Source organism: Gadus morhua, chromosome 1 (genome assembly GCF_902167405.1).
Source record: "Gadus morhua chromosome 1, gadMor3.0, whole genome shotgun sequence".
NCBI classification, from domain to species: Eukaryota; Metazoa; Chordata; class Actinopteri; order Gadiformes; family Gadidae; genus Gadus; species Gadus morhua.
The window spans coordinates 27,090,595-27,113,595 of NC_044048.1; the positions used below are offsets into that span (position 1 = coordinate 27,090,595).

A 23,001-nucleotide genomic window follows, 5' to 3' on the forward strand; every position below is an offset into this window, starting at 1 on the left:
GACAAAGAGCGAGCAAGAGAGAGAGACAGCGTTGCTACATCTCAGTAACCGAGAGACGAAGAGAGCGTAGGAGCAACATGATTTTGGCTGAGAATCCAAATGCGGATTATTGTGTCTTCGCAAGGTTCTGGCAGATCGTGAATCTTAACATCCAAGGTCTTATTCCAGACCTTGTGTTGCACACTTAACACAAACACACACACACACACACACAACCACTTGTTCTTGCTTCCGACATCTATAGAGTGACTTATTTGTTTGTACAGTGATCAAAGACATTGAATGCACTGTCCGTTTGCTGTGTGAATGGTGAACCAGAATAGATAAACCTTGTTCAGACACATTATTCATATTATTTACCAGCCCGTCCCACGAATAAGTGGGAGACATTGAATCTGGCTCAATGTGTGGGCTAAAAAGACGAGGCAAAGATCCAGCAGATGACAGAAAATGAGAGAAAGGAAAGAATAGACAGAGCTTGGTGTGTCATCGGGCCCACAGTGGAGCGCAAGCAGGCCTACAGATGGGGTGCTAGAGCGGATGAGGAGGAGGAGGAGGTGGTGGAGGAGGAGCGGGAAGAGAGATCAAGGAGAAAGAGTCAACAAGAAGGGTCCTCCACGCATTCTACTCCTTCTCTACTGGAGGAAGAGGAAGGAGAGGGGATGAAGTCGATTGAGTAGGATGAGGAGAGGGTCTGTGGGAGGAGGAGGAGTGGGAGAAGGAGGAGAAGGAGGAGGAGAGGAGAGGTAGGAGGAGGAGAGGGACAGTGGAAGGAGGAGGAGGAGGGAGTCTGTGGGAGGAGGAGAAGTAGGATATGGTCTAGGGAGGGGGAAAGAGTAGGAGGAGGAGAGAGTGGGCGTGGTGTCACCTACAAGGGTGTGTTGATGAGGGCGGGGCTGACGGTTCCCTGCAGGTCAGGGGGGGGTGAGGGGGGGAGCTTGGGCACCCGGACCCCTGCAGTGATCTGCAGCACCCGCCCACTCTCATCTAGAGAACAACATGCATGAGAACAACATATCAGGAGAATGACAGACCAGTGATATGTTTCAGTACCAGGAGACAAAAAGACAACCCAAGTCATTATAAGGACTGTTCATTCACAATAACAACTTCACACCAGAAGTTGTTCAAAGACCCCTACCCCCTCTCTATCAGCAATAGCTTGTGTGTGTGTGTGTGTGTGTGTGTGTTTGTGTGTGTGCGTTGAGCGTTGCATGGCACTCATCAGCGGGGGCTTCATCCATTCCACACTCAACGCTATTGTCTGGTCTGGTTGGATTTGTTTTTTTCCGCTCTTTTTTGCTCGGTTCGTCTCCTCCTTACTCGTGACGGTCTCGCCCGCGTCCGCCGTCTGCAGCCGCACTTCCACGCAAAAGGCCCTCCCCTGGACAACTGCCAAAACGCCTCCTTCTCCTCCTCCTCCTCCTCCTTCCCCTCCTCCCTCGATCACCATGATGGAGGCGCCACCTGTCACATCCACAGAATACACACATTTCAGCGGCTAATCAAAACCATTCACATTCACCCAGACCCCCGCCCCCATCACCATCCCCCCCTCCCCCCCCCATCACCATCCCCCGAGCCCCCCCAGGCGGGAAGAGGAGCCGGTTTCCCGCTCCTCGGGCACATTCCCGCCGAGACCCCCGAGTGTATGCTCATTTAATCTCCGCTGAGCGTCTGCTCAGAGCGGAGAGGGTCAATGTTATACAGTCAGACTACTTCGTGTTCCCCCCGTCTAGTTTGCTCTCCAGTTCTCCCTCTCTCCTCCACTCTCTTGTTCTCTCTCACTCCCTCTCTCTCTTTCTCTCCCAGTCTCTCCCTCTCCCCACTCTCTCTCTCTCCCTCTCATTCTCTCTCTCTCTCCCAGTTTCTCCCTTTCTCCACTCTCTCTCTCTCTCTGTCTCTCCCTCTCTCTCTCTATCATCTCTCTCTCTCTCTCTCTCTCCCTCTGTCTCTCCCTCTGTCTCTCCCTCTCTCTCTCTCTCATCTCTCTCTCTCTGGGTCTCTCTCTTTCATGCTCGCGCTCTCTCCCAAGGTTAGCATGATTAGCATACGACATGAGATAAGCAGTGCTGCGATCCATCTCGAGTGGCGCATGACATGCCGTCTCGCGCTTACATGATATCATTAGCATCGCTATTAGCATACACGCAGCTCTCCAGGTCTCTCTCTCTCTCTCTCGCTCTCTCGCTCTCTCTTTCTTCCCCCCCACCCCTGACAGCATTGGTCTGGTCACGTCGTCGTCATGAGGAATATGTCACGTCAGGCCAGATCATGTCAACGAAGAACACACACAAACGCAAACACACACACACAGATAAGCACGCACGCGTGCGCACTGCTGATACGCATGCACACACACACACACACACACACACATGACGTTGCTATCGGAAAACACCCCCGTCCCCTACTCTCTCTCTCTCTATTTAACAAGTCAGGCTCATTTAATCCTGATCATTAAGTCTGACTGATCATTATGTCCAACTGATCATTAAATCTCACACACCTGCTACGACACGCACACACACCGGTGTTAAGGTTCTCCCGCCCCCTCTCCTCCACATGAACGCTTGTTTGACTTCAATTTTTCTTCAGGGGTGTGGGGGTCGTTACCAATGTACGGCCCGTGAAGCCCTTTGAGACTGTAACCCTGATTAAGGGCTATTCAAATATAATGCACTTGACTTGAGGCGTGGATGGTGTGGTGAGGAGGTGAGGGTGGGGATGGCGGGGGGGCCGATGGGGGTCGTCTGTTGACAGCAGGTATTACCATAAAGAGCTAACTGGCGCCACAGGCACCGGATGCCTTGTTTAGGCAATTTACGCTGGTGTCATAAGGGCTGCACAGCAGGGGCCAGCAGGGGCCAGCAGGGCGGGAGAAACACCATAAATAAGAAAACACTCCTGCCCGGATTGGACCACGTCGAAGGCGGGACGCCTGGCCGCTATCGATCAAAGCGATAACTCGTTTTAAAGCAAAACTCATGCACTATCATAAGACTTTACCAGAAACAATCCACACAGCCTCGAAAGAGAGATGTATTTGAAAGCAAAGAAGGGTTCAGCGACGTTCATTATGCATTATGTAATATACCGAAACATCAACATGAAATATACGTAAAAAACATACAAATATCTTGCAGATGCTTTATCCAAGGAGGCACTGAATTAACAACCGGGTAGGAGTAAGGCTATCATGCTGCAGAATACCTACCAGTAGGTTGTGGATGAACCACGACTCCCTTTGTTTGGTCCTTTAACACCCTGGCTACAGCAATAATAATCCCAATTTTTCAACGCAAACAACTCAGCGGGAGCAATTAATGTTCTGCCCCGCGCTGCACCGCAGGTGGTGGCCTCGACCTAGTAGAGGGCGAGCGTCACCCAGCAGGGACCCAGCGCGCTGCGCCCCTCGACCCCCCCCTGCTCTGCCACCCCTCTGTGGGCGGGACCGGTGAGAAGCAGCCTCCAGAGACGGACGGACGGCAGGGGGGCTGAAGGTGTTTTGAAAACACCATGAGTGCAATGATATCTACCTTCTCTAGCCCTCATCATCACCACCACCGCCCCTTCATCAACCCTCTCATCATCCTTACCTCCCCCCCCCCCCCCCACAACCCCCCCTGGTGCCACCAGGCCCTCTTTGATCTCTCCCCGCGGACCATCAATAATGCACTGTGGAGGCCCTTGTGCTGCTCTATTACACACACACACACACACACACACACACACACACACACACACACACATGGACAAACACACCCACGGACACACACACATATTATATATTCATATACACTCTACAGACACACACGCACACACCCGGACAGACGAAGACATGTACGAACACACAGACACACAATCACGCATATTTTAGAAGAGAAGGAGTGTGTGGGTGTGTACGTGTGTGTGCGTGTTTGTACTTCTGTGAGAGCGAGAGCGTGTGCACACGTGTGTGTGTGTGTGTGTGTGTGTGTGTGTGTGTGTGTGTGTGTGTATGTGTCTGCGTTTGTTTGTGTGTGTACGTGTGTGTGGGACTAAAGGGTGGTCCGAGCATTCCCAGGAGTCAAGCTGATGTTCATACTTGTGGCTGGGAGGAGGTGGAGCAGGAGGAGGTGGAGCAGGAGTTGGTGTGGAGGTGGAGGAGTGGAGATGGAGCATGAACACCCCCTATTCACTATCATGCCATCGATCAAAAGCTTCTTTCCAAAGTGACTTACAGCAAATAAAGAAGCAGGAAGAGTTTCTGGGATTGGGTCATCCTACTCAAGGCTGACCACAGCTCGGCTGTGGACATCAGGGGGGAACGAACCCAGAACTTGTGGGACTCACCCAAGGGCCTGCCGTTGGTCCAAATGCCTTCCCACACCATCCCAGAGGTATGGATCATGATTCCCTGGCCGTTGAACAGGTTGTTACGCCACTGGCCCTGCAAACATGACAGACCGCTGATTGCATACACGCAACTTACGTCAACATAACAAAACTAACTATATATTCAGCATTATAAACAAATATGGGAATCTAGGTCTAAAAACACAGACACTGTGGTAGATCGCCATGTGTTTTCCCACAAAGCAGGACTTGGACTTCTTGAGTCAAAGAGACTCCATTGAGGAAGATAGAAAAGCAGGCACCTTCATTCCCAGAGTGACGAGAGAAGCTTAAGCGCAGAGAGAAACAGGGTAGCCTGCGCATCAAGGCTAAAGCATGCAAGACGCAGGAATGCCTGCGTAGGGTTTTTGTTCGTGCTTGAGCGCAATTGAGAGACAAAAAGATAATCCAGATCACGGGGTAAAGAGAATGAATGTGAGAGGAATGGGGGAAGGCAGAAGAGAGTGGTGGGGGGGACGGGGAGGAGAGGGAGAAGCCGTCAAAGTCAAACACATTGAGAGGGATCAATGCGTAGACTTTGCCTGGCGTATCCCAGGGAGCAAGCAGACTCAAAGCTCTTCAAGCCCGCACTTCAAAGTGGTGACGTGTCCATTAGACTTTGTAATTCCGATCACATCAACAGGCCCCGGGCTACAGGCTTCGAATGGGCCCAGCAGAAAACTAGGCCATGGCTGAGGGAGAGAGACATTGAGAGATGATGGAGAGGGAGAGAGAGAGAGAGAGAGAGAGAGAGAGAGAGAGAGAGAGAGAGAGAGAGAGAGAGAGAGAGAGAGAGAGGGAACACAGCAAAAGGAAAGGTTCCGAGAGAGATGATGGGGGAGATGAGAAGAAAAGAGAAAAAAGTTGTGAAAATGTAAAGAAAAAATATAGCCAAGAGCCTGTGAGTGAGAGATGCAGAGAAACAGAGACAGTTCACTGTACAGTATTTTTGATTTTATTTGAATGCAGATGAGTCATCATGATCTTAACAGAGTGATTATATTTATATGAAAAGTTTTAAAGAAAACAGGGTGTGTGTGAGCATGTGGTTGGGGTGTGTGTGTGTGTGTGTGTGTGCACATGCGTGTGGGTGCGTTAAAGTGCTGATGATGGGAGAGAAAAAATTGGGGCCGCGGCGGGGGTGGGGGGATGGCAGGAAATCTGAGGGTTTAGGGATTCATCTGTTGAACCACTATTAAGCAGGTGTCTTGGCTCCAGGCTGGGGCTGATGACTGTGCACTAGCTAGCCCCGCTACGCTAGCCACTAGTGCACTAGAAAATGTTAAGCTAATATGCTACACTAGGCCCACCAGGCTAGCACGTAATATGCTTATCCTGCTAAGCTAATACTGCCACAGTAGCCATGCTATGCTATCACTGCTGCACTAGCTCTGCTGCGCCATGTTATCCCCGTCACAGCATTCCTACTACACTAGCTAGCATAGTGGGGCTGTTAAGCTACCACCTGCTAAGTTAGCACCTGATAGGTTAGCACCCATCCCTGTTTTGGCTGCATTTGTATTTCTCCAGACAGATGTCTGAAGAAATACACTGGGTCAATCAATAACATCTCTCTCTCCCTTGCTCTGTTTCTCGCTCTCTCTCTCTCCCGCTCTCTCTCTCTCTCTCTCTCTCTCTCCATCATCTCTCTCTCCCTCTCTCTCTTTCAACCCCTTCTAAAGAAGAAGCGAAATCAATCAGGCCCGGAGAATGATTAGGAGGTTCAGACTCAGGTCATCCACCCAGTGGGGTTTGAGTCTGCAGAGAGAGAGCTTCCTGGTAGAGACCTTGTGTTTGCCAAGCAGATGCACTGCAACAGCAACATGGAGTTTGTGCCTGAACAATAGGCTGTGGTGCCTACCAAAGACTGCGGTTCTTACCGTTGTGCAAATAGCTATGATCAGGAGAAAGGCGGGGATAGGGTGAGTCAACTGTACAGGAGCTGTCCTTCCATCCTACCTACTGATCATCCATCCTTCATCTATCTATCCATCCAGCCTCTATAATCCTTTCATTTATCCACCCAGCATACATCTCCAAATCCATCCACAGAAAGAGGGGAGTTTCAGGGCTCCTTTAAACTTATCTTTAAGAAAAAGGTTAAATTAACACCAAATATTGACTTTGTTGAGTTTTATTTGAAATCAAAATATTTTATCATTTCAAAAGCATATTTTTGTATAGTATAGCATTATATAATTCTAACTCAAAACTGTAAATGAAGGAACAAGTGATGATTATGATAATACATAAGCTGCTGCTAGCTTCTGAGCTACTGTAAAATCATTTCAAAAGCATATTTTTGCATAGTATAGCAATATATAATTGTTACTCATAACTGTAAATGATGGAACAGTCGATGATTATGATAATACGTAAGCTGCTGCTAGCTTCTGAGCTACTGTAAATTCTACTGTAAAAGGCATGAAAGGCAGCATAACATTGTAATCCATGCTTCCTATTCACTATTTACACACCCTCTTAATATTTAAAGCAATCTACACATACAACCAGCAAAGACATGTTTCGCCTGATTGGGAATAATAGCTATGCTTATTATTATAATTAAATGTACATTTATGAAAAAGCCCACAGGAACTGAATGCAAGATGCTCAAAATGGATGGATATATATTTAAGATTAAAATACAATCTATAGAACCTAGTTTAATCAAATTCCAACACACATGTCTACCACCTTATTAAATATCGGACCAGGGTTTAAAGTAGTGGAAGTGGGACAACAGAGGTCTCAATCAAACAAATCTCTCATAGTCATTCCCTCATCAATTATGTGCCCATAGTCGTACAACGATACACATGAGTGAGATGTTGTTGTTCCCCTGGTTCAGTGGCTCAGTTTAAAGTGTCACAGGCTCCCTGATGACGCTGCACCTTGGTGAAGACCTGCACGCCGGGCGGATTCGTCCACCTTATCTTATGTCCCTCGGTCCGCTGTTGCATCTCAATATACAACCAAAAACATTTTGCTCTATGCCTCACCAAACCATTATTCATGGTCAGTGCATGTTTTTCTTTTTCTTTTTCGGACCACCTGGTTCTCTGCTGGGTTCCTTATGCTGACTAGGTCTGTGTGGTATGTCCTGTGGCCAAAACCCTACTCAGCTTAGGGACTAGGACAGTTCGGTCTCGACCTTCTTTGTTAGCTGAAAGAAAGACATTATTAGGGACGTGTGTAACTCATTTAAATTTGATTGCATCTTGAAACATACAATGATCTGATCGTGTGCATACTATCATCTCGTTCTTTTTAAATGTGTGTGGTCAATAATCACGAGAATTTCTAAGATATTTTATTAGTTTGTCCGTAACAGCTGATTCCTTACAATCATAACATATGAAAAAGAAGGAGCTAGAAGAGTCATTCGTAGATGACCACTGGCCATCCTTGGAAGTCACTAGGCTATAACTATCCGCACCTAACGAAAAATTACTGTAATCTCTCTTACCCTCTTTGTAGAAATCCTCGTCTGCCAGGGACCAATACCACCTCATCGGATTACCACCATGGAGGCCTAGCCAAACATAGCTCTGTTTGCCGATCAGGGGTTGCAAGGCTTTCATTGCTCCCATGCTGTCTACAGTGGCCAGGTTGAAACCCTTTTCTCTGCAGTAGTGCTGCGCATTAGACCATTTTAGGGGCTTTTCCACAAGTAGTGTTGGCGGTAGTGGGCACATAAGGATGGGCTAGTACACAGTCCGGGTATCGGGAAAATAATAACACATTATTTACTATTAGTATGCATAGCAATTGTGAATGACAATGTGCTAAACAGAAAAAGTACATAAACATGAACAAATATAACATCCTTTGGTAAGACCATTTGCTCAAAAACACATTGAAGCTTTAATGCAAACATCCAAAGATGATTTAAAAGGAAATGCACCAACCTGAGATTAGAAAAATGGTTATCCATTCCATAGCTGTCATAGCTAACCCTACATAATAATAGAAAAGGACTGTAACTCGGTTTCTTGGAAGTATACCCATTGATATGTTGTAATGAGGTTCTCTCCATGATAATATGGAGAGCAACACAAAATATAAGTTTTTTTATAAAATGTATAGCATGTTAACAAACTATTTTTGTAATTATTAAATACATGTTAAGTAAGTAGCAAATAATATAATGATATAAATCGACTTACCATTGGGTTTCCTTGCTGGGTTATCAATCATCGCTCTAATTACTGGCTATGTCTACGTCCATCTCCGTCTGCCTTTACCTCCTCTCCCCCACCTCATATTTGAAATTCAAAATTATTTGTAAGAAAGGAAGTGCAATCAATTCCGGATTTTAGGCTTGCCATCCTGCCAGCTTTACTGCCGGTCGTAGAAGGCATTTCTACTTTTGAAAGTTTCTTAAATGACAAGCGTTGTGAGTGATGGCAGATGGCTGAGTGATGAGATTTACATTTTCAAGATTAGGTTCTCCGTGTTGACAAGTTGAAGGCCCTGCTATCTAACTTTAGCCATCTTTCAACTACATTTTAATTTGTATCACCCCCTTAATAGTTACAGTCTACAAGGGCTTCACAGGCCCAATTTTATGACACCTATATATATCAAATCACAAGTCCTTATCAACTTGAAAAAACTTGTTTGGCAAAAAATAATGATTGGTCAATTTGATCACCCAAATGCTGGGTTCAGGCTGCTTGGTTATAGGTTGGGTGACTTTCACCAAACATAGGCTTAAATCCACTTGGCATGAAGCTATTGAGTTATGGTCCCGGTGTTGCTGGGTGCACTGGACAGGAACCAGAGAGTATCAGCCATCAGGCAAAGCCTTTTTGGGTTTATTTCTTCCAACACAGCGCACTACGTCAGAGATGCACCCGAAATCAGGGCTCGACATTCTTCACCGTCTGCCTGCTGGCGTCCTGAGCTAGGGTTTCTCATGATTATGGCTATGGAAGAAGAGTGGTTTCCTCACATCTGCAGGAAAACCTGTTCTCAGCGCTATGCATGGTTATAGCATCAGAAATGGCCATTAGCAAGTGACTGGCACACCCATCTCACAGGGACACTGTTTGCCTTGGAAATGACAGGGCTGACGTCATGACGCTTTGGCTGACGCTGCCACCTAGAAGTTGGTCTCCTCCCCCGTTACACATGATTGCGCAATACCTGTCTTCAGTTTCTCTCTCTGACCTTGTCTTGATCAGAAAGCAGATTCCCAACTTTGGGATGCTTTGATATTCATTCATTGATATTAATTTGACCAGATTACACCATTGATTTTGCCTCATGTTCACTTTCAGTAAGAGTCCTACATGTTATGCGTTCTATCTCTGATGATTATAATGCTAGAATGATCTATTTATATTTTGTTTTGAATTGTACTACTATGACTACTGTTGTAAAAATAATTGCACCTTGGGGACATTAAAGTCTTAATTAAGTCTAACAAACTCTTTATAAAATAAATATTAGTTTTTCTTATCACTGTCCTGTATTATGTCCCCCATATTTCGCTTAGTTTACTATCAGGTGTACTTTATTATCCCTGGGATTAATGAACAGATTGTATTTTATTTAAGCTCAAAAGGACAGTTACGTCTGCAACCATCAATTAACATGGATGAAGCAGGGTGGCTACGGGCGGCATGGTATAAACTGAGGAGTCTGGACAGAATTTGTTAAAAAACACAAATGGTTATTTCAAGCAATAGCATGGCACTCTTCCTAATGTCCCTCCTGTGTTCCTGTACAGCAGCAGGTGTAAGCCACCCCGGACCCAATCACTCTTTGTCACTTCCTGCTCTAGGGGCCCCCAGTGCAGCCCACTCCGCCTAGTGTACTTGGGGCCCGCCAGGAGAAGGAGGAGAGGTTGTGGGGGGAGGGGGGTTGTTCAGGCAGGCCCGGCCAACATGGGAAGAGGGCTGATGCCGCCCTCCCCCCCAAGCCAACGGGTTGGTGAATGCGTACATGTCTATCCATCTCTCCCTTCACCATTTATACTCTAGTGTGGTCATTGCCACACATCTCATGTGAATGAATGGCCCCACTATGCACCACATTGGTAATGCGAAAAAAGAAAAGATTTTTTGCAACCCCTTAAGCGACATCAGAACTACGTGGGGGTCTGGATTAACGAGCCGAGAACTGTAGTGAAATTGTCAAAATGCCAAAGTCGGAGAACCAAAAGACTGAAAGGTTAGAATACACTGAGAAAGATGGCCCAGCTGCTGTTAGACAAGGCAGCACTGGTCATTCGGTCAGGTGAGAACTATTACAGATATACAACAGAGCACATAGTTATTGATTCAGAATATTGTGATGGACAACCTCTTTTGCTTTCTCGCATATACTCTCTAGAAACCAAACTAGCTAAATAGGGGTGTGAAGCTTAAATGGGTCTCCGTACACACCAAAGGTCCTGGTTTAAATAACACAGACATCAGAAACACACGGATGGTGTAAATAATGTTAACGTTGTGCTGCATGGTAGTTAAATTACACACAAACTTGACCCATATCTCAAAAACTTGGACTAGTCAAGATTTTATATAATGCGCGTAGTGTAAATAATATGCATAGCGTAAATTGTATGATGATATCCCTGAGATTTTAACAATGCCAGTGTTAGACCTTTTAAAAGTCTATTTGTAGTAACTGAATGTATAAATAACAAGAGCATTTTCAAGATAACTCCCAACTACCGGATGATCAAAATAGTAGAAGTAGTAGTATTATATACTGTATTTACAGCAGACACTGTAATGTTTGACCTTGCATTGAAAAATACCAGAGAATACCATTATTGATGTAGCCTTATTATTATATTAATCAAATAGAAAATCCTCTGCTACGGCACTAATTAGGCCTGTGCAATAAAGAGAATATTACACAATTATACTTTGGCATTGCAAGAAATTAATTACCAGTGGAGGAATGCACATTGGGTCGAGAAACACTTTATAACTATACAAGCTCCACAAAGAAGCAGGGAAGGCTCACTAGACCTGCTGCCCCCCTGTCGATCTGTAGTCCAAAACTGGAATACAGGGACCAGGAAACTTACATGTGACTCCCTTTCATACCTATATAGCTCTGTCATACACGGCAGAGTAGACTCAAGCCATCAAGACGATTACTAGACTATAGGACACTTTGTGTTTGATGAGACGCCTTACCCTAAGATAGCTTGCAGAGCCTAGGAAAACATGCTTTGCCCAATTATCATTGCACAAATATTGTCCCATAATCAAAGTGTCCTATGGCTAACTATGTGTCCACATAGTCAGCTAGCGAGCTGTCAAAACCACCGTATTAGAATACGGGTGGATCTGCCTCACTGAGCTCAGAATTAGCATCTAATTAAAAGAACAACAGCTCCCCCAAGTGGCCGCACACAGGTAAAGGAGTTATCCCATTTTAAGACTAAGTGAAAGTTACCATCAACGTTAAGTAATCCGAACTACTTATTATAGTAATTTAATAGTAAAAGATTTGTGAGTCTTTTAAATTAAAGGGGTAAATACATTTAAGATGGACGTGGAGGATAGGCTAGTGTTTGGTGCACCACAGCAGAGACTCACATCGTACAGAGATCCGTCCACACAGCGCAGAACTCCCTGGCCCTGCTTCTGGTCCAGGACCCAACTTCCTTCATACTGGTCCCCGTTACTACAAAATAAAAGCGTAGCACTCGGAATCAAGCCACATTTTGAATCGGAATGTAACTCCAATAAATTAATATTGTTTAAGTTCAGTAAAGATATATAATTATTTTGATGCGGGGTAAAGCAAGACTGACTTTACGGTGTAATATTCAACCCAATGTCCACTATTCCTGGTAAAGAAATATGAACCTATAAATCAATCAGCACACCTATTTGTTGTTTTCATATGTCAAAGGATTCTAATCACTAAATTTGTTCCACATGCAGCGGTACCTCCTGTACACAACCCAGAAAACACTGTTGGTCAGAGGGTTCCTACCTGTACTCGATGCGGCCCTCCCCGTGTCTCTTGTCCCGGTGAAAGGAGCCTAGGTAGGCATGGCCATCTGAATCTGTCAGGGATCCGTGACCTGAGGATTTTGTTAATTTTTGACATGTGTAATGACAATAAAGTCCCTAATACTTGAAGCCCCCTTTTGACACACACTCTCTCTCTCTCTCTCTCTCTCTCTCTCTCTCTCTCTCTCTCTCTCTCTCTCTCTCTCTCTCTCTCTCTCTCTCTCTCTCTCTCTCTCTCTCTCTCTCTCTCTCTCTCTCTCTCTCTCTCTCTCTCTCTCTCTCTCGCTCTCTCTCTCACACGAATATGTATTATTATATGCACATATATTTATATATAAAATGCTCTACACACAAATCCTGTAATAAATTACTTCTGGGGCCATTTCATACCCAATATATACGTCTCCAGGTTATGTGGGATTATCGTCACAGCCAAAGGGATTTGGAAAGTTGGGACTAAATTTATTAACAAGTGTTTCCTCGTCAATGCGTTCCTTCCCCACCTTCTCTGAGGCCGCAGCAGAACTGTCCTTCATATGATTCACCGCTGGCTCTCTGCAGTACTCCAAAGCCATGGAGCTCACCTTGTTTGAACTCTCCAGAGTAAGAATCCCCTTCAAAACAGACGTTGAATAAACATATGAGCCTGGTTTGAATAGCTATATCAGTCTGTTTACGTCAAAACTAAATTAATATAGAAGACTATAACAAACATATGCATAAATAAGATGTAAAAACTGTTTATGTATACAGTACTGTAGATTTAGTTGAGGGAAATATATGGAACAATTGGAATAACAGAAAGGTTCTCATTAAAATACATTTATCATATAGAATATGTTATTACCACTTTAATATCGTTACCCTATAATTTAAGGGCAGACGGTTGCCATATGTGTGCAGTCCTCTTTTTTTTTACTGACAATATCATGTCAGCGGCGTAATAACTGCTATGATTCGTATAACTCAGGCATAATCAACATTAACATCGAGACCCTGAAGGCATCTTACCCGTTTTAGCCCAGTGTCGCAGGCCGCTTCCTTCAATCTCCCCGCAGATAAATTCCCCCTCATAAAAACTGCCATCTTTCATCATCAGTTTGCCAAGGCCTGCTCCAAAACAAGAACCAGCGGCAATTTATACCCGTCAATAAAGACACATAACATAATCCATAATCTACACCACAACCCTAACATAATCCTTGCTTGTTTAATCAGTAACCCGCACGAGGAAAAAAAACAGATGAATTCTTTATCTCATAAAGACTTGAGTATTTGCTTGAACAAACTGTTCGTAGGATGAACAGACATTTGAAAATGCCTAACTTTGTGATTCAGATCTACACATGAACGTTAGACGAGATATTCAAGTTTAAAATGTAGTCTGGGTGAGAACTTAACTCACCGTGCTTTCTCCCCATGCTCCATTCCCCTTCATAGAGGAAAAAGCTGTTTGGGTAAACATATTTTCCGTAGCCTATTGGGATATTGATGGGACTTGAGTTAGCCTGGATAGTTAATAACACACTATCTCTCGCTAACTCTAACGATACCTTGGTCACATGGATTGTAAATCGACCAATTGTCATATCTTTATACATTAATTGATGATTCAATGAATATTAGGCATACTTTGTAGGATTATAACAAGCACTGTCAAGCTTAACCGGAGATACTCTCTAAAACTAAAAGTAATGTATTTACCATGACGTTTTTGATTGGAGACCTCTCCGACATAGTTCGCTTTCTTGGACTCCATCTTTAATTTGATTGCGTCCATGACAACGCGGATCCATAGCAACTGCAACTCCGCTTTGCAACAATAAAGAGTTGCAAAACGAATAAAACCAATATACGAAGGTAAATTGTAGAGGCATACATAAGCTATACTTTGTTCGTCTTCAAACATGGGTGGCAAATAAGGTGAAATAATTGTAAATATATAAAACATGTAAGAAATGTAAATGGTCATTGTACTGCATACTGTTCGTCTTCAAACATGGGTGGCAAATAAGGTGAAATAATTGTAAATATATAAAACATGTAAGAAATGTAAATGGTCATTGTACTGCATAAACTTTATGCAGTACAATGACCATTTATGCCATAAGGCCAAACGTTAGTTCATTAAAGAGCCCCTATTATGCTAATTTTCTGGTCTTCATTTATTATTAATGACTCCTATAGCGCAACCTCACACGAATCACAGCACAAAAAACGATGTAGTTTTTCGGGAAACTCTTCCTCTCATCTGGGCGCTTTCAGCATTCTCTGTCAACGCTCGGTTTCGTCCTTCTCCGCCCCCTCGCCCCACTCCTGCCAACCCCACTCCGTTGTGATTGGTTACCTTAGGGAAGACCCCCGCGCGGGGGCAGAGTGGGCAGATTTGACCAGGCATATGGGGGCGTTGCAGGAGTGCGTTCACGTAGATGATTTCCCGGAAATGTGAACAAGTGAATCGCAAACGTTGTTCCGAGTGTCTAGCGCTCTGCCCAGCCACCCCAGACTGTCAGCAGGGAATACGTCGAACTGCATGTACATCATTATTTGACACTTTAGTATGGTTAAACATGACTATCAATCATTATAACAACGTTTATAGGTCATAAAAGTCGAAAAAGCATAATAGGTCCTCTTTAAAGTAAGTAAACTATGGCTGTGGTAAACATTATATATATTAGATATTTATATATATGATATATGTAGGGTATATATATTCTTAACATTTGACATGCCATTATAGTAGTTCATGTTTCCAAAGCATACCACTTTCACAAAACTCTTTATTTCATCAATCCTTTATTTAATGTGAAATGCCGATAATCATACTTTGTAGGCTGAAGTTGTTCTTGCCTATGGATTCTTGCTGTCACACTATAGCCTAGCGAATGTAACACCTTACAATAGTTTTTTTTCATTGCATAACACACTTTCTTGATAGCATTGGATATGGCTAATTTGCCCTGCTAAATAGTTGCCTACAGTGACAAAATATTTGAACGTTGACATCGTTTGACACTCAAATGGTGCATTCACAGTTACTTGAACGGTTAAGAAAAGCAATCTATAGGAATGGAATACCTATTCTCACTGGGGAAAAATTAACCTCTGTCAGTTATAGCTGCTTCCATTCAGAATGAGGTCCTACATTCAGCCTAGTTCCTTCCACTTTGAAACTCCACTATGAGCGTCCGGGCATCTGGACTCTGATGGCGTTCTGTTACGCCTTGCTCTTATCTGCGATCTCCTGGTCCGCGCTCTCCGCCCCGCCTCTGAAACGCTGAGCTAACTCTGTGGACAGCGCTGAGCAGCACGACTTCTGGAGGAGTAAACAGAGAAACACACACAAAACACATTTAAACACAACACACACAAGCTTGAAGAAGCTGGACAATACTGAGTCTCCATTATATTTGGATATTATTTTATTTTTTTCAACTGACCGGTACCGTTAAAGGGTCTCTGTTTTAGCACCAGGTGTGGTCAAATTATCACATTTTACCACCAGGTGTTGTAGATGGATTGACATAACATCCTACCCGGTTGTCTGTACCGACCCGTCGGCTGATTAATCTGTGTTGACGCTTCCACGTGGGCTGTCATTATAGAGCACATTATGAAAGGCGGTGTAACAGCCTTGTATATCATGGGGGGAAGTTGTTTCCGCCATTCCTTCTGAACCTGGAACGTGTCACCACCCATTACAGTCACCATTACCTTCCCATCCTTGGCCAGGCTCCGGGCCTTGGATAGGAGCTCAAGCAGGGCTACGAGGAGGCCCAGGGCCAGGCCCAGCCCCAGCAGGAGGAAGAGGCCCAGCAGGTTCTGGAGCCCCAGTGCGTTGGCAGAGTGAGCATCCTGGCCCTCCCGGCAGTTGTTGGGCCACCACTTGTCTCGCAGGTAGGTGAGCTCCCCGCCCTCACTGAGCTGCAGGATGGCCACCGTCAGGTTCTTCACCAGCGGCGAATCTAAGGAAGGAAGTAGAGGAAGGAAGGAAACAAGGGGCCGAGGTGTGGTGAACTTTGAGGGAAGAGAAAATGACCTCCCAGCCAGGAAGGTCCAGGGCTTAGGAGGCCTCGTTCAAGGCCTTGTTACCTTTATCAGAAGAGCTATTTAGCATTTGGTCATTTTACTCTAGAGTCATTTGACTAAATAGTAGTCATTAGTCGTTTAGCAGGTGCTCTTATTCAAAGCGACAAACATTAAGCGACTTGCAATAGGATACATGTCTTTTTTGAGCGGGTGGGGGCTAGGCGCAATTCTCTCGGATTCCTGCAGGTATATTGAAGCCCCGGACCCAGTAAGTGACTTTTAAAGTCGGGCCAACTTCGGCCAACGTACCTACTACTGGTCTGGACGATCAGTCTTTCACCGAGCTGCATCGTCGGGCGATGGCCGACACATGAAAACTCTGCTATCAGATCAGACTTCATCCCAGATCCTACCTGTCTCCCCGACTGAGTCAGTCTGCCCTTTAATCGGCGGTTTGCTCACCTATTTGGTAGGTGCCTTGAGCAACATTGGGGCTTCAGCCAATCAGGAGAGGGGAGGAAGAGGAACAAGAGGATCCAGCAGGACACAAAGTTCTCGACATGAAACAATAATAAATATGATCAGCGGTTATGATTTGTTTTTTTCTCCTAGCTGAAAGGCTCTGGCTTCAAAAACCCCAAATCCACAGCCTACCTGTAGGCATCCTTGGGCAAGATATCTCTAATCCTTACCTGCTCCTTAATGACCTGTACCTAATAAAAACAATCACTTAGTAGCTGTGTGAGGCGGCAAGCATTTACCAACGGGTGCTGCGATGGCGTAGGCCCTCATGGCCACAAGCTCCTCGGAGCGTGTCAGCGTGCAGTAGCGACCCGCGGCCAGGTCCAGAGACACCGCCTCGCCGATAAAGGCGAAGTTCCCCTCCTGAGCACGAGTAATGCCTTCCTCCATGGTGGCCACATAGGTATTACCGCGCTCCATGTGCTGGTAGATACGCCGGAAGACTGGGTTGTTTGAATTCTGCCAAAGAAAAGACTTGTTAACAATCGGCTCTCTTACTGAGGTTTCTTGGTTAAGGCATCTGGCTCATGGATGCCTAAAGCAGGTAGGCTGGGGACTGAACCCAGGATATCAACACACCTTAAAGAAGGACATTGAGGAGCCACCTTCCACCGTTCCGTATTCTATGACGTCCTGGTGAGAGAGGTCCTCAAAGTTCTTGATGGACACGTGCTTGTTATCGGCGTGCTGCATGTGGCTGAAGTTGGCAAAGTAGAAGACCAGCAGCAGAACGGCAAACACCCACCACACGGCACTAACCAGACGACCGGACACCGATTTGGGGTGAGGACCAGCACCTGGGGGACATTAAATACAGAACATAGTGACTGACTGGAAGCGAGGTCCTCATGGTTTTAATGGTTAAGGTCAAATTATACTTCAGGATCGAATCAATGGCGCAGGAGCACTACAGGTTCTACATCACTTATTCAGCCTGTAACTACAGAAAATATAACTACAGCCCTGCGTCTTCTTCATTATGAAGATAATCAGGTGTGACTGAAATATACATTTTTGCAAACCTATTGTGGACCACTCCGAATGACCAGCGAAGTACAATAAATGCAAGCATCTCCATAGAAACCCACTGTGCAGTGACAATGGTTATTTCATACAGAAGCATAATTTGGCCTTCAGGGTTCAACCAATTGGAACTGAACATTAAGTAAAAAGCAATACAATGAGTGCAATGTGACAAATCTACTCGAAGGCAAGAAAAATATATACATTTTTGAGATCGTATTACTTTTGTGGAGGGCTGCTTTACCTTGCAGGGTGAGGGCCCCAGTGATGTACCAGAAGCTGTGTACCAAGGTGAAGCTTTGCCCCTCGGACTCTGGCTCCCACTCTCTAGGACTGATCCTGAGCAAACCGTATATCAGAATTGGATTGAGTTTTGGATGTATTGACGAAGTGAGGCAGAGAGGAACCTTCTTGTTTCTATAATAACAGCGCACCCAAGTTAAAATGGGGTAAAAAAAAAAGGGTATAATCATAATGTTGAATGAGAGGAACATCCGTTTCTACTGACGTTTCATGGAAGCGCTCACTCACCTGGCCACCAGGAAGACGCAGATGCCAGTGAGCAGGAAGGCGACAAGAACCCCAATCCACATCTCCATGGAGAAGGGTGACAGGAAGCCCAGGTTGAGCTCCTCATGGGCCATGTCCTTACGCAGGAGGAAGCTCAGCCCCGTCTGCATGAAAGGTGTGGTCATGTCCACCGCCTGCTCTCTGGTCGCCGTGACAGTCAGTGGAGCCACGGCAAGGTCAGCTTCCTAGAGCACAGAGAGAACCAAAAACACAGGGATAAAGATGCACGAAAACAGGATTGGTCACTAGAGGGCGCCGTTCGACCCTAGATACTCACCCCTCGCATCACCTCCCCGATCATGCCAGACCATGAGCCGCTGGCATCGAGGGCGCCGTAGCGTTGGTCTTTCACTAGGTTGACTTTGTATGTGAAGCCCAGCTTCTGGGAGAGCTTGGAGATGAGGTCGATGCAGTAACCCTCCAATTCAGTGCCTCGGGACATGGTGTATGGGTCGCCCTGAGGACAGGAACACACTGAAATGATTACCTTAAAGGCTAGTCATTTTTATTAGCCTGTTCACCAGGGAGAAGATAAATACCTTTATAGTGGTGATGGAAAGCTCCTTGGCACCTAAGAGAGAGAAAAACAATCAATTCAACTCAAACTGCAATTGAAGAAACTGGGCATTAGCACCGGCGCAAATTAAAAGCGGATTTGTTTGAAAGCCAGTTCTTTGCTCTTTTGTGCTTTTAAACCACTTAGATCTAAAGGCCGGGAACTCTGAAGTCCTAACGAAGCATATCAGATCCTTGTTATTTGCCATGGAACTATGTGAAAAGCCAACAGAAGGACAATACCAGTTCTCATTGAAAAGACCTACATTCTGTAACCACAACAACAACTGCTGCTTTCAATCATACCCAGGTTTGCACAAATCAATGTGTGGTGGCCAAACCTATTCTCTCTTTTTGTGTTTTTGTTATGTATGTATAAACATTATATTTCCATCCAAATCGGAAACAATGAAAAAAATTGCTCCTAGAGGAAAACAACCAAATTAGAGAGGGTTCTGCTGCACCCACTGGTCTAGTCATCCCCGTCCACCCCACTGTGGGTCTGGTGACCTCGCTGTTATTCAGCTCTGGGTGACTCTCCTGGCTGGGGCCCCGGGACCCCCCGTGGAGCTGTGTCCGCCTCAGACATAACATAACCCAGTCGGAGTAGACTGACGGGTGGGACGAGGGTGGAGGGAGAGGGTGGAGGAAGGGCGATGATGTAGGGAGGGAGTGAGAGCCAGAACAGTGGGGATGGGGTAGAGGATGGGGGAGAGGAGGATGGGAGGTGGTGGAGTGAGGAAATGGATAGAGGAGGATGGGAGGAGATGGGGGGAGAAGATGGCGTTATGAGAAATAGGGGAAGGATGCAGGATAGACGCAGAGGATGGGAGAAGGGGAGAATGGACAGAGAGAAAGAGAGGCAGGAAGCAAGGGAAGGAACACCGAGAGAGGAAAGAGAGAGAGAGAGAGTGAGGGGTGAGGAGACGTGCCAGAAGGACCGCTGCTCCAGCATGGATGCAGCCCTCACAGAACCGTCGGAGCTGAAGGACTCCATGACTCCATGACAGCCCGCTCTTGAGGGGATGGCATGAACCCCTGTACGACAGGCGGAGATGCCTGTCAGTTCATGGCCCGATGGAACCCCAACCCCCCCCCATCTCCTCCACCCTCAGACCGTTAATTGATTCATCGCGGTTCACTCTCTGTGAGAAATGGCAGTAGGCCACAGTACCCCCCCCCCCCTCCATCTCCTCCACCCTCCCGAACGTTAGTTGATTCATCCCGGTTCAGCCGTGAGAAATGGCAGTTGGCCCAAGCACTCTCCCCCCTCCCCCCCCCCCCCCCCCCCCCTCCCCCCTTCACCTCAGACAAGAAGCAGATAGTTTCATTCTTCCTCCAACTTTTTCACAGGTCGTTTTTTGGAATTCACAATTCACAATAATGCACATTTTACCTGAAGAAACCCAATTCCAAGACGTTAAAGGGTTATATAAAAACACAGGGTATTGGTTTTGGCAAAGGCCTTGTTTTGTCTGGACGAGCATCTGATGTTAGACAACGGAAACATTTTATTATTCTTCCAGGCCAATTTTCTTATTCAAAAGGACTCTTATTTTCTTATCGTTACGTAACAGCTAAATTCTGATGGCAGGGGCCAAAACTCTTTCGACAAAATTTCCTGGGATTCATCCGAGGTTATATCCTCGACAAACCAGAGCTCGGCAAGGTAAATACAGAAACCATTTACAAAAAACAAACATAATTATAGGGAAAATATGACTCTTAAAAGGTGTGTGCATAGAATATCGGCGTGCTTTGAGGAGTCAGAAGAAGTGGTATTGCGTATGTCTTACTGGTGGTGTGTGGAGCGGAGATGAGGGCTGTGACACACAGACAAACTGCCAGGTACCCTTCCATGATGCTGGCCTAAAGTAACAAAGACACAAAACCACAAATACACAAAACCATACCAATTAAGTTGCATTGACAGCTACATAAAGGTGTGGCTTTGCAGGTGTCATTCGAAATTTCCTCATTGTCCAAAAGTACTTTGGAGGAAAAAAAATATCGTCCATCAAATCAATTATAGAATTATTTTAAATAATTAAATGCCATTTCTTGAAAATCCTAATAAAGTATGAAAAACATGACCTACCTCAGACAAAAGAAATGTACAGATGAAAAATGATCGAAAAAATAGAAATCAACTCTACTGAACTTATTTCTATGTGTGCGGCCTCTTGTCAACTGATTGGGGCTAGAAGTGGCGCTCCACTTTCTCTCTGTGTTGTCTCTGGTCGCAGGAGTGGGACTGTCAGGGTGTTGCTCAAACAGGACAAAAAAAGGCAGGGTTATAAGGGAGGGAGAGAAGAGGGGAGGAGAATGGGCTGAATCACCACAGAAGCAGGAGCATAACATTGTTGTTCAATCCACTGCCTCCAGTTGTTTGGCTGAACTAATACGGAGCTCTCACCCTGGGCTTTTTTCATTGACTTTTCCCTCAGTAAAAAGTCGAAATTTCCATGAACTTTTTAAACGTATGACAATAAGAAATTTTCTTTTTGATGAAAAAGTATTTTTTTATTCAACAAATAAGGACTCTGGTCAGTTACTGGTTAAAACAGATATATGATCAGAATCATCCCATCGGTACAGCTATTCAATGAACAGAACGTGAAAAAATGGGAGGAGAAGTACCTTCTATAGTTGTTTATCATTTTCTATAGAGGCGGATCTAATTCCATGATATTCCACGACTTGTCTCAAGAATCTGGCAGATTCCCTGACATTTCCTGTCCGGTATTTGGATTGGAAAATTACCTGAACTTCCAGAAATTCTATGACACAGGGGAGCCGTTTGAATGATTAGTGCACAACATGTATTGGCTCAGGTCGATAAAGCTGTAACTTTGGGGTTACTTTTGGGGTTACCATCTGGGGTCTCTGGGAAACACGGGCCCTTTTGCAGAAAGAGCTGCGAGGTTAATGGTAAAGCATTGTTGGACTAGATTCAAACACACACTGGTCTTGGCGTCAGGGAAGTTGTTAATGGTCAAACTTTTTAAAACACATGACAAATAAGATGAACAAAGCAATGAACTGGTGTTTTCTTAGCCAAATCCATTAGTCCAGGTTCTGTAACGCATAACATCAGGGTAATGCATCTAAATGAATTGATACTGCTCAAAGTATTTGAGCCAATGACAGTCCAACTTTCAGAACATATAACAGTTCAAGCTCCAGCCCATGTATCTCACCCACCTAATGCTCACGTCATTTACAGTTATGCAGAGTAGCTCGGACTGGCCGAGACACATCTCCCCACCGCCTGTTCCCCCTCTCTGCAACCGGCCAACATCAAACACCGTGGTAAGCACACACCTTCCACTCTCCCATCCCCCGACATGAAGGGGGGGGGCTTAATTCACTCTGGAACAAAACTAACCCTTCTTGGCCCCCGGGGGAGTGCTCAAGCTTTCTCGGTTGAAGGAGCCAGACTGTGCCAAATGGCCCAGATAAAAACAGGCTTCAAGAAGGAGTCAGACCCGCGCCCAGAATCCTAATGAAGCCATCTTTTGTGTTTATGTGGCAGCGGGAACGAGACCCCGGGCCCCCAAATTGAGGTTGTTGTGCATCAGGGTCGAACGAGGGGGCCCGGGAAAGGGGTCCGGGAAAGGGGTCCCGAGTCTCCCCGCGACAGCTCGCCAGAGGTGGCCGTTGCCAGGGCTACCGATTGTCATGTCAAGCCAAGCGAAGCGGAGCCAGGACTTGTTGTGACGCTCGGGCAGATCTGAAACCACGGCGGCTTTTTAACGTTACAGAGTCCATCATTTGGAAGCTGAATGGGGGCCTCGAGTCTTTGTTTGCGGAACATTCTATGGGCCAGCGGGAGGCTGGGTGCTCGGCGTTGGAGCCCATCGGTTGAGAGGGGTGAGGGCTGGTAAACACCGTCACCCGAACAGTCCATAATTAGAGCGAACAGCCAGCAGAA

General features: G+C 45.6%; 2 protein-coding genes across 3 annotated transcripts in view; both read right to left on the bottom strand.

Annotated features, from left to right (window-relative positions):
- LOC115552271 (MORN repeat-containing protein 1) overlaps positions 1 to 14,172 on the bottom strand; it is a 42,368-nt gene extending 28,196 nt beyond the window's left edge. The window contains exons 1-9 of one of the 2 annotated variants that reach the window (XM_030368197.1): positions 14,070 to 14,172; positions 13,771 to 13,842; positions 13,377 to 13,475; positions 12,869 to 12,979; positions 12,346 to 12,436; positions 11,943 to 12,030; positions 4,336 to 4,432; positions 1,324 to 1,467; positions 873 to 987 (exon numbers count right to left, since the gene is read on the bottom strand). In XM_030368197.1, the coding sequence (XP_030224057.1) occupies positions 873 to 987; positions 1,324 to 1,467; positions 4,336 to 4,432; positions 11,943 to 12,030; positions 12,346 to 12,436; positions 12,869 to 12,979; positions 13,377 to 13,475; positions 13,771 to 13,842; positions 14,070 to 14,145 (893 nt within the window). In that variant the 5' untranslated portion in view covers positions 14,146 to 14,172. The remainder of the gene's footprint in view (positions 1 to 872; positions 988 to 1,323; positions 1,468 to 4,335; positions 4,433 to 11,942; positions 12,031 to 12,345; positions 12,437 to 12,868; positions 12,980 to 13,376; positions 13,476 to 13,770; positions 13,843 to 14,069) is intronic. The other variant, XM_030368206.1, reaches the window with a different exon arrangement.
- Positions 14,173 to 15,144: 972 nt separating this feature from the next.
- On the bottom strand, positions 15,145 to 21,360 carry si:ch211-251b21.1 (PBP2_iGluR_non_NMDA_like domain-containing protein). Its single transcript, XM_030364887.1, has 10 exons — positions 21,166 to 21,360; positions 20,864 to 20,936; positions 19,052 to 19,083; positions 18,790 to 18,969; positions 18,474 to 18,697; positions 18,187 to 18,281; positions 17,499 to 17,716; positions 17,159 to 17,378; positions 16,083 to 16,333; positions 15,145 to 15,684 (listed from the first exon to the last, which is right to left on the bottom strand). The coding sequence occupies exons 2-10, from the start codon at positions 20,925 to 20,927 to the stop codon at positions 15,586 to 15,588; spliced, it is 1,383 nt and encodes a 460-aa protein (XP_030220747.1). The 5' UTR covers positions 20,928 to 20,936; positions 21,166 to 21,360; the 3' UTR covers positions 15,145 to 15,585.
- Positions 21,361 to 23,001: the final 1,641 nt, after the last annotated feature.